The sequence below is a fragment of the Saccoglossus kowalevskii genome, chromosome 8, assembly GCF_978046115.1.
Source record: "Saccoglossus kowalevskii chromosome 8, keSacKowa6.1, whole genome shotgun sequence".
Lineage (NCBI taxonomy): Eukaryota > Metazoa > Hemichordata > Enteropneusta > Harrimaniidae > Saccoglossus > Saccoglossus kowalevskii.
The window spans coordinates 9400070-9411645 of NC_140648.1; the positions used below are offsets into that span (position 1 = coordinate 9400070).

Genomic DNA, 11576 nt, shown 5'->3' on the forward strand with positions numbered 1-11576 from the left:
ACAGTGCCAGGTGATTTCATATTTCTCTAAGTAAATCATCGATCTTCAACACGTCTAAGCCGCCTACAGTTTTCGAATAAATTCCTGCGAATGTCGTTCCTAAATATAACACGATGACTACATTCATTACAATCGTATTTTATTTCTTTGTTCAAATATCGTTTACATTATTCCTAATTTATCTTAAATTTGATTAACACTGGTCTGTAACATGTTCTTTAGAAACACAATCTAGCGTATTATTTTGCAGTTATATGGCTCTGGCAATCCGTGCATGAGCTCTCAAATCTCATGAAATAGTAAATGTTTTTCACTGTTACGTATGAAATCCTGTATTTGGAAGCTGTGAAGTAAAAAGTATACTTCATGAACCATCACAAAAAGGCGCTTACGAATGGCATATAATTATCTTATTTTTCAATAAATTATAATTTTTGTCTTGTCAATATAGCACTTCAAAACCAAAGATGTTTATCGATAACCCTTTCTCTCCAAACTCTCTCAAATATTATGTAGTGTTTGATTATTCAATGCATTTGCAATGGATTTGCGCGTTGCCGACTACTTTAAAAACATTAGTTTATCACGACATTCTTGGAGTCATCTCAAATGGCTGCGACGAGTCCATAGTTTTTGTGAAATCTATAAGCACATTAGATGATGGAACATTTCTCTCAAGCAAGTCGATTTTTTTATTTATAATATATATAATGGAAGTCGGTAATTGAGGAACTGGGTCCAGTGTTTTGTGAAATGAACATAATAATGCACGTCAATAATGTCGCATTCATTTAATTACACAGTTTTGGCGTCTATTGTTGTTTAACCGTGGTTCTCTTTTTCAACTTTAAGTTAAGTTCACATAAATTATTCTGAAACATGATGTGTTTTGTGTATAAACCATGTTTCCACCTATAGTTGTCGTATGATTTACTATTGACAGTTTGAGAATCGTGGTGTATCCACACATCTTTACAGAAAATGCTTTGAGTCCTACCTAGTGCGTCCAACCAAAACTCAATATGACCGCGATTAAACGGTACGCGGTTATCAAACCAAATTTGTCTGAGGGTAGACGTTCTTGCCATGAAGAAATTTAGTGACAGCTCTGTCCACTGACAGTTCGGGAAAGATGGATGAGGAATTGAACGTTCAATTCCACGGTAACACATTCCATGATCAGAATAGTCTATTGTCATTAAATGGGCTTGTCCAGTATTATTTCTATATCCGGTTAAGGATCCCGAAACTAAATCACTATGGTAACTGCGATTCTCTAGTTTATCAACCATTAATTCTAATTTTGTTTTGTTTGTAAAGAACATGTCATCGTCTACATATACAACATACTTAGTGCGCACTTGACTTAATATCACATTTCTTCCTGGGAAATTTCCCAACTTAAAAGGCATACCATATTGCTTTACGTTTTCCCTGTTTATATGCTTCATCTTTCTGTTATCATCTGCAACAATAATAGTCATATTTGGGTAGAATTTATGCACACTGTCTATCAATCGAAGAACACCTTCATAGCGTTCGAAAGTTTTCACAATAATGGTAACTTGCTGAGATAAATCTCCATTTGAAATAAGATCAAATCGTTCTGGAATTAGTGATCGCTTGATGTGGACACTTATGTGAACTGGATCAAAGTTGAGAAACCTAATTTCAATGGTGTCTCTTGTATCTATGTCGTATACAGTGCTTGTGTATACTATACTCGATAACAAGCGATTCAATTCAATAATATGGCCATACAGAGCAACTTCCAAATGTTCACTGTTGTTTCCAGTAATTGATGCGCTGTCTACACCCACACATGGAAGACTTACCGTGCCCAAATAACCAAGAGAAATGATCGACACATTAAATCGCGCGGGCATGTGTGTGTAATCCGATATAAATAAACCAATAACTGGGATGCTTTTTAGAGGTTCTACCAAAAGCCCACTTCCAATGTAATTAACTGGCGACATCGCCGCACATACGATAATAGGTTCGCCACGTTTTAACTGGCGGTTGTCAGACGCCCTTGATTCGATCCGCATTGTTGCACGTGTTTCGGTTGGTAGTTTGTCATACAGCGTTGAACAAGAACACCGTCTCTTCACACTCCGCATTCGATTGTCAATGGCGTCGTCGCGGTCATCATTTGCGGTATGTTTTGTTGTGTTTTCCAGATATGCAGAGATTGACCGAATGTCCCCTGTTGAAGTTTGTCCTCGAATCCCAACACTGTTCGCTTTGTTATATGTTACAGTCATCTTGACGACAGTTGAAAACAAACATCCACAAGAAAATGATAGCAGATAAAAAAACAAATATCGTGTACGATACATGGTTATTTACGACGAGAGATAATAGAGTACACCACATGTGACTAATCCCTCCCCGTATGCTTATTTAGTGACCGACATAATTAATATACCATATGCATCTAAACGTATCGACTAGAAATCGGGCATGGAAAATCACACATTATTAAAAAAAACGTACCCAATTCTAGTTATAATAAATCTAAACTGTTTTACACGGAAATGCACTATTAACATTAATTGCTTTCTGATATTCAATGTTATTATTGTGCCATTGTTTCTAAATCTTTTGTAGAATACAATACTATGTAAAAACAATTTATATTTTAATTGTTGTTGTTATAATAAAAGCAGTAACGCAACTTTATGGTAATGGCTGTAAATGGATTGATTTCCAAGGAGCATATATATATATATATATATATATATATATATATACTTCTGATATTGGTATATTTCGGCAATACTAATTACTATCTGTTCATTTCTCTTCTGATTGAATAATCGAGACAAGTATCTTTGACGTTCCATTCAAGTGACACACAATTATTGTCGCATGACCTGCGTGTATATTATTCACAGCTGTGGCGTGGATTGGGAAATGTCACTGCTAAATTTGTACGCAAAACCACATTCACGTTACACGTCATCATTTGGTGTATATTCGAGCGGTAGAAAAACAAATCATGCGACATTTTTTGTCAAACCGATGTGATACTTTCGAAGCGATCAACAATTACTCTTTATATTTTGCTTATACGTACTGATGGTTAAAATGTTTGATATCGTGTAATAACCTTACAACATACTAGCTTGTCTGCCATGCTTTGAAAAAAAAAACTGTTATTGATGCAAAAACAAATATTGGGTTTTGTAACAGTAAAAGCGGCAATAGCTGTACCTGTCACAGTTTTTAATAAAACATTTCCTCTCAATTGTTTTTAACAAACATTAGTGCTAATTTGTAACGCCCATCGCCTAATTGTGAATGCTGAAAGCATAGCATATACGCTATATATGGACGCTGTACATCTCAAAAGTGAAAAAAAAAATGGCCACGAGATTGCGTTCAGGTCAGGCTCCAGGAGGCGCCATCTATTGAAATTCATGTTTGTCAAGCGTATCTATTCCAGGGATTATCTTATTCAGCGTGGGCAAGCATAAATAAATTTTGATTGTAAACAGCGCTACTAGTGGCTGTTCCCGGCTCCATGCGTCACAGCGACTACTCATGTCATGAATTTGTTTTTGCGTATCTGTTGATCGACTTAATTAGTTGATTATTCGCGAATTGTTGTGTTATGTCTGTCGTCGTTTAGGCATATTTGAAGTTTTGGACGGAACTTGGCTCAGTGATTTGGAACTAATTACGAGATAACCGTCGCTATTCTGACTACGATTTCTGACAGTTGGTATCCGTAGTTATTAATGTAGTGAACGATTAATCAAAAGATATGACGTATTCAGTACTTAGTGTGATTGGCTTTATGATTGAAAGTTACGCCCTAGAGTCTTTTTTCTGCTTTGTAATTGGTTAGAGTTTTGAAAATGAATACAGTTGTTTTAGTTGGTATTGGCGAGTACAGCACGACAGACGCAGTCGAGAGTCCAGTCCTGGAGAGCCTTGGGGCGAGTGTTGACGCAGTCTAAGAGAGTCTTGGGTCAGCCTTGCGATAGTCTTGGGGATTTTTCCCCAGGGCGCTGTGTCTTATAGAGTGCTCGAAAGACCGACTAAGACGAGAGTTGAAACGTATTTCGTTGTGTGTGTCTTATTTGACTGTAAAAGCTTAAGTGACTTCCCCGATCCCGTACCTCAAGGGGACGAGATATAGAGACGAGACGAGATTCCCCCCTGACACGTGTGGAGAACCCCGTGGAGAAGAATTCCCCCCTGATACTCAACCCTCAGTTTTTACATCGCATTTTATGTAGGGTTACGTTTCCATGCATTTGTGTCTAGGACAATATTTCAGGAAGATTTGGCCATCTTTTTGTGGTTATATTTAAACAAAATTTATACATTTTGATTTTCACAAATTTAATTGGGATGATTTTGTTTATCTTTTCTATTATTATTATTAGTAGAATAATATGTGAAATAATTAATAATCGAATTCTTTGTATCAAATTCACAATATAACCGAGTTTTAATAACAGATTAACAATATACTAGTAGATTGCACAAATAAACACAAGAATACGTCGCCAAATTAACTCTAACATTATGACAAACGAAGAGTGAAATTACCAAATAAACAGTACTTGGGCGTAACCATGAAGGTACACAATCTGTTTTCACTTCCATGGCGTAACATACTGTATTTTGAAAATGTATTTTCTAGTGTCTTTGGTTACACTAATGAAATACGCTCACAGTAGTGATTACAATGGGAACATCCTGAGATTATAAAAAGGGTCTTACAAAAAAAAAAAAAAAAAAAAAATATAAACTAAACGAAAAAATATGAATAAAAAGTAAATACAATTTGCAATCAATGGTGAATAAAGAATAGAAAATAATCACTAATTGTAACCTAATACACTGATAGTCATATGTCATCTGTATATCAGGCCCGGTGCTGGGCGTCTTGTCGATCTCCACTTTTCCACGGTTTAACACCATTAGTTTAGACTTCACTCAGTTTAACTTTCTTTCTATCCCATCTGCAATTGGGAGTGGAAATGTTGTCTATTCTAATAATAACACAATTCCTGGTATCTTAAGGTAGAGATGCAGTTTAGCTGACAGGTATTTTAATTAGTTAATTAGAAAACCAAGATGACCTCCCTTGTCCACAAAATTATATATTTTCAAAAAGCTTATTGTATGAATTTTAAAATTTTGTTAGTATATTTTTATGGACACACAGTTTGAAATGTGCACAAAAATGTGCTTTTTTGGTCAAAAGTGATTAAAAAAATTAGCTTCTAAACCATGCTTTTTTAGAGTATGTTCCACTATTCACAATTCTACAAAAGTTCAACAGTTACAATACTGTTTGGATAATAAAAAGCAAAAAAAAAAAAATTCACTTCTAAGTGCCTACGAATCTGCATCTCTATCTTAAATTATGTTTATTTGTTATTTTGTAAAGGTATTTTGCGGTAAGTACCAGTAGTTGATCTTTCGTGTACAATCCAGATCTCACTAATTTACGTGAAACTTAATAATGATGAAAACGTAAATTTTAAGCTTTTGAATGGTGGCGACATGTTATTTTTCGAAGCCTTAATTGCATATTCAATATAAGTATTTTTCTTCCGTATTCCCAAGCATGCATGGGTTTGCCACTATGCCATAAGGGGAGACAGTCTCTCAGATGTGTTGAGATATCGTCCAATTTCTGTTTTATCATCACTTTACACAATACACATGTTCATAAGCAGTTATCTGAGTATTTGCATCATGCTAATCCATTATTAGACGATTTTAGAAAATAAATATTCTACATTACTGCTCAAATTTGGAAAAATATCGGTAATTGCTGTTTTTATGGCGCCCTCTTGCTCGATTTGCTAACAAGAAATATCTCCTTAACCAGAGTCTGTTATTAGCTATCAATTTACGGTTTATCATACTCGGCAACCTGGAGTTTACCACACTCGTACTGAATACCGTAGAATGTAATCGTATTTGACGTTCGTTCTAGGCGTTGGATGAGGAGTCTGGATTTTCGCAGTGATTTTTTTTTTTGCAACGGTGAATAATATCTACAGGCATATTTTCATTTGAGGCCTTCAGCACGGCTAGTCGTTCTGATCTGAAACAATAACATTCGTCGTAATAGATGATATTCCGTACATTGATATATCGCGTATTGCTTGGAGGCGCAACTATGGGAGCGCAGCTTCTGTCATAGAGGGCGCAATTGTCATTTTTTAACCCTGTAGTATGAAAAAAGCAAAGATTTTTAGATATGGTGAAATTCCTATAAAGTTCTTATGTGCTAAACATTGGCTTTGATTCAGGTTAGCAGTATTTGTTTTAGAATTTCCACGCATTCAACAAAGCGAGTTTTCAATATTTATCAGAGCACATTTTCGCACGTAGATAAGTAAGATATCGTTATAAAGCTGAATTTCAAGTTGGCGATTTTCTTTAAACAATAGATATGTTAACAAGAAATGTGACAATTTTCTTGTACGACTTTATACCATGATCATTGATTTAGTAGTGTATGTTACTTTCATTTCCATGAAGACCATATCTTTTTTTATTGATCTCACTATCGTGTGTAGTGCATTCGTCATTGGTTTAGTATCCTTGGAATTGTAAATTTTCCTACACGACTTATGTAAACATGTCTGCGATAGGACTATTTCCATATTACAGAGCATTTTCATCCCTAAATTCTATAAATTTAGAGATGTTTATTATGCAATATTTTTCATTTTGTAGTAATATATGGAAAAACTTTCCTTTTTCTGCTTTCATGAACATCTCTTCTTTCATATTATAATCAAAGAAAAAGATTAAATAAGTGTCATCTGCATGACTACTGGCTTCTATATCTGAGATGCATGGAGAATCATTCCAGTGTCCGCCTCTTCATGTGTAGATGTTAATTCAGGAGCAGGTTGTGCTTCTGATGAACACATTCTCTCAGTACCTGCTGTTACATACAACACTCTGTTTTTCTATTTTTCAGGAACTCTTGTGTCTGCCATCTGTAAAGAGAATTTTTACAACTTCTGTCTTATTTGAAGAGTGAAATATAAAGTTTTGCCACGACTTCATAGGAAATCCCGGGATGATGTACTTTTATATGGTACCAGATAGGATTTTTGTTGTTTTTTTGCTTTGGGATCTCTTCCCTCTTTCAGAATTTTTAATAGACATGTGCCGGGAGACACTGTAAAACAGACATCAAGTCTGAGAATACCAAATATTACAGAAAGGGGTGTAACTTCCGGGGAATTTTAATTACACTAATAAACAAGATCAAGTTCAGTGATAGATTCCAGATTTAATAGTAATTTGCATATCCTGTCGTGTGTAATCTAACCATCTGACGTTAGTGTATTTATAGTCGTAAGTTTTACTGAATAAAGCAGTTATCGTATGGTCGTAGTCTTGTCTATGATACCTTATCACTGCCTCGTTGTATTGTTATTTTTAAGCTACTGAATCTCTTCTGCCCTACTCCCACAATATGACATGGTATTCATCAAGTAAATCATCTGATCATCACGATTTTTTTATGGCCAATACACCAAATAACCGCCGCTATTCAGACTACTCATTCTGACAGTTTATATTCATAGTTATTAATGTAGTGAACGATTAATCAAAAGATATGACGTATTCAGTACTTAGTGTGATTGGCTTTATGATTGAAGGTTACGCCCTAGAGTCTTTTTACTGTTTTGTAATTGGTTAGAATTTTGAAAATGAATAAAGAGAGTTTGAGTTGGTCTTGGGGAACACAGCACGATAGACGCAGTCGAGGGCAGTCCTGGAGAGCCTTGGGGCGAGCCTTGACGCAGTCTAAAAGAGTCTTGGGTCAGCCTTGCGATAGTCTTGGGGATTTTTCCCCAGGGCGCTGTGTCTTATAGAGTGCTCGATTGACCGACTAAGACGAGAGCTGAAATGTATTTCGTTGTGTGTGTCTTATTTGACTGTAAAGCATAAGTGACTTCCCTGATCCCGTACCTCGAGGGGACGAGATATAGAGACGAGACGAGATTCTCCCCTGACACGTGTGGAGAACCCCGAGAGAAGAGGATTTTCCCCCTGATAGGACCACCTTTCTCTAAGTAATTCAGTAGTTGAGCCATATTCGTTTTTCCTGGTAGACCATAGGCATCAGAAAAGACCAAGGCAATGGTTCAAGTAGATATGTGAAGACTGTTTTAAGATAAATTTGAAAGTATTGAACCCAAAGTGCCATTCAGGCAAATAGTGCGACCCAACTTCAAGGGAATCAGTTTGCCTTTAGTGTGTGTTAAATTCCTGAATGTTTTCAATTTCAGCATTCGAAGTGGCTCAAACAATCTGCTGAAGGATCCTATGTACACCTGCTATTTACCAATGTATTGCATGCTTCCATTTTCATACTTCATTGCATTTAACAAATAGTCAAGAACATCGCCTTATGCTTCAATTCCAGTTGTGACACTTGGTAGCTCTGGACCTGTCCATGGATTTGATACACTCTCCTGTATATTTACGACTTGCTTCACAGCTTTTATATCATGCTGCATATGTGAAGCAGCAAATTCCTTATGAACATACGTCCTAGGTTCATGTCAGTTCCAGCCGATCCCCTCAACTGAGTACTCAAGCCAAATTATTAAGACCTGGGTGATGAGCTAGTACGTGAATCGTACCATACGCTGTCTTTACATTCGTAAGCTGTCGGACATTCGTTGTAAATTTGAAACGCTGATTGCAACAAGTTTTAGGGCCAACAAAAACTAAGGCATGTTCTTAACAATACTTAATATTACCGGCTTGCATGCTTGGCCAAAAGCCACGTCAGTCACTCACAGTCCTGATTCGTCACTGTTTTGTAGCACTCGGTACAATACATCCGACACGCGTGCTCACATTCCTTTTATAAATAACCATTTGTTGTGATATGGGATAACACTCTTAAGCTGACGAACAAATAGATAATGTTGTTACACTATTTACTCAAGGATGTTCTCGTTGATTTCAGTAAATTATTGATTTTTCGTAGCCTTACCACGTAACAATCATAATGTTCGGTTTTATAAAACTGGCACAATAGCTTTCTAAAATAACTGAATATGGAAGCTGAATTGTATTATTTTAGATATTGAGAATTGAATACCCTAATCGGGGGTAGAATTTTCCTACACATCGTGAGAGACTTAAACAATTCAACAAAAAGCTAGTTTACGTTTTACTTTAGATCATTCAAGTCTTCTTTTTCACGTGAGTATTTGTCTGATCACTGTTTCCAAGTATAGTGCTACAATACACCAACACAATGCATTAAGCAATCACGTGACACAATTCAAGTTGGAAACATTGTTTATGGATACGTTACAAAGAAGACATTATAATGTATGGATTGTTATGCTCCAATTGATATTGGATACTAGCCTTGTATTTGTTTTGCCTACTACACCACTCAGACATGGGCGTGAACGTCTCCGCATGTAATTCCAGAGATTGATGTAAGAAAAATGAGAACTTGTTGAGAAGCAAAACCCTTAGAAAGTGGTGAATATGGTGAAGCATTATCGTGATAATAATAGATGTTCTACAGACTATCTGGTCACAGTTAATTGATAAGTCACGCCACTATTGGTGAGTGCACTGAATGATTATTTAAGTCTCTGAGACAAAATTAGGCATACATCAGGTATAATAAAGTGTCATTTGGAACAGGGAGCTGCCGAAGTGTGGACTAGTAAAAGTTCACAAGATTACTTTGTATACTCCCCCAAAATCACTTGCATTAACTGGGAATGCTAACAGTAAAGTAGATGTACATTTCGAAACTTGCAGGAATGATGTTGGGAATCTGAGTGACTGTATAGTACATGCCTAGTAATAAGGTAGTGTTCATGCAGTAAAATAATTATTGAGAGGCCTACAGTGATGGGACAAGAATGTTAATGTCAAAGAGAAGGTAGAATGATCTTACAGAAACATGAGTGATGTTCATATATGGAGATAAGATTGTGTTATTTAACTACAAGTTTTCTTTTCCTGCCATTGTTAGCAGGCAAACATTAAATTGGACTATACCCGCTTAAAGCGCGGTAGTCGTCGCGCTGCGCATGTTCGACATTTGTGTTGATAAACACTGATTTTCCCACAATCCAATGCGCTCTTCAAATGGAAATCACAAGTATGAGGTTTGACCTGGGCGCGACTTGCACTGATTACCACCGGTGGCTCCTTCGATACCTTCCAATCACATGAAAATTACGTAATTAAAGCTTGGAAACGTGTCAGTTCGTACTCGTTGATCTGCGCAACAGTCAAAACCGCCATCTTTGTTTATATGAGACCCATATATCTTGCACATGCGCAGCGCGACGACTACCGCGCTTTAAGTACTTGGTGAATTGTAAATACAAAGAATAAGTGATTATCTCTTGTAGCTCGTACAGCCATCACACTGGTTCATACTAGAGACAAGTGACAGGAATGACAATGTTAGGTTAGTTAAGATGGTGACTGAGTCCAATCACACAATGACTATTATCAAGATGTTATCTAAATCTACCAAAATAAACTTTTTTGTGTGGGTGTTGGCCATCACGTGGCCAGATTTAGGGATGACTCGCATATACAAATGAGTGTTATAATAGATCTTTATATAGACCAGTTCATACACAGAGGCAAGGCACACATTAACGTAAACATTTATTATGTAAAATCAATCGAACATTAAAGCGGGTGGGTGGTCACCTGCGCACACGCGGGAATTTAGTCCCAAGCGACGATAACACCACACGCTAAAAACGCAAAGGCTCAGGGGTAGACGCTTGTTTGTAAACAATGACACGCTTTAAAAAGAAACACTTACACAACACAGTTCATCACAATAAACCCGACCTTGAAATGGAGTATCTGGTCTTTTTTGCGTTGTTTTCAAATGTCACGTTACTGTGTTTTTAATCTTTTAAAATTCACTGTTGACAAAGACCGGTAGTGATGCGTCATTCTCTTGACATAATATTGTACGTAATAATGGTTTCTCAGCTGCACCAGACACACGAGCAAAGACAGACCACCAGTACAAAAAACAAACCCTTCATGGAAGTGGTTCAACGTAAAGTATAATACATAGTTCGTATCGAGAGCAACTCATCCGGATTATTTCATGAGAATCCATCTTTAGAATTATAAATAAAAAGATCGTCCCGAAGTATGGCAACTGTTTCCATATCTTTACCAAAATCTAATCGATTACTTCCCATGTGCAAGGCATCCACTCCCGATAATCCAATAATAATTAATGAAAATCCTCAATAAGTTGTAAAATGAAAATTCATCCTGAAAATATGCGGAATAGGATAAAAAATATCACTAATATAAATAATAAAATCTTCAAAAGAAAATCATTCATTCTATTTTGCTGAAATATTGTCCGACTGTACTCTGCTGTTCTTAGAACACCCACACTCTTTGCTTTTTATATGTTAATCATGAAGATAGTTAACAACCATCCACCAGAACATGATAGCCGATAAAAACAAATGTGTGCGATACATAGAAGTCTACATAAAAAGATGATTTGCCTAAACATTAGTGTAACTATCAGGGGGTAAAAC

The 11576-nt window shown here is 36.3% G+C and overlaps 1 protein-coding gene across 1 annotated transcript; it reads right to left on the reverse strand.

Annotated features, from left to right (window-relative positions):
* Nucleotides 1-812: 812 nt before the first annotated feature.
* Nucleotides 813-2267, reverse strand: LOC102804391 (beta-1,4 N-acetylgalactosaminyltransferase 1-like). Its single transcript, XM_006812038.2, has one exon. The coding sequence runs from the start codon at nucleotides 2265-2267 to the stop codon at nucleotides 813-815; it is 1455 nt and encodes a 484-aa protein (XP_006812101.2).
* Nucleotides 2268-11576: the final 9309 nt, after the last annotated feature.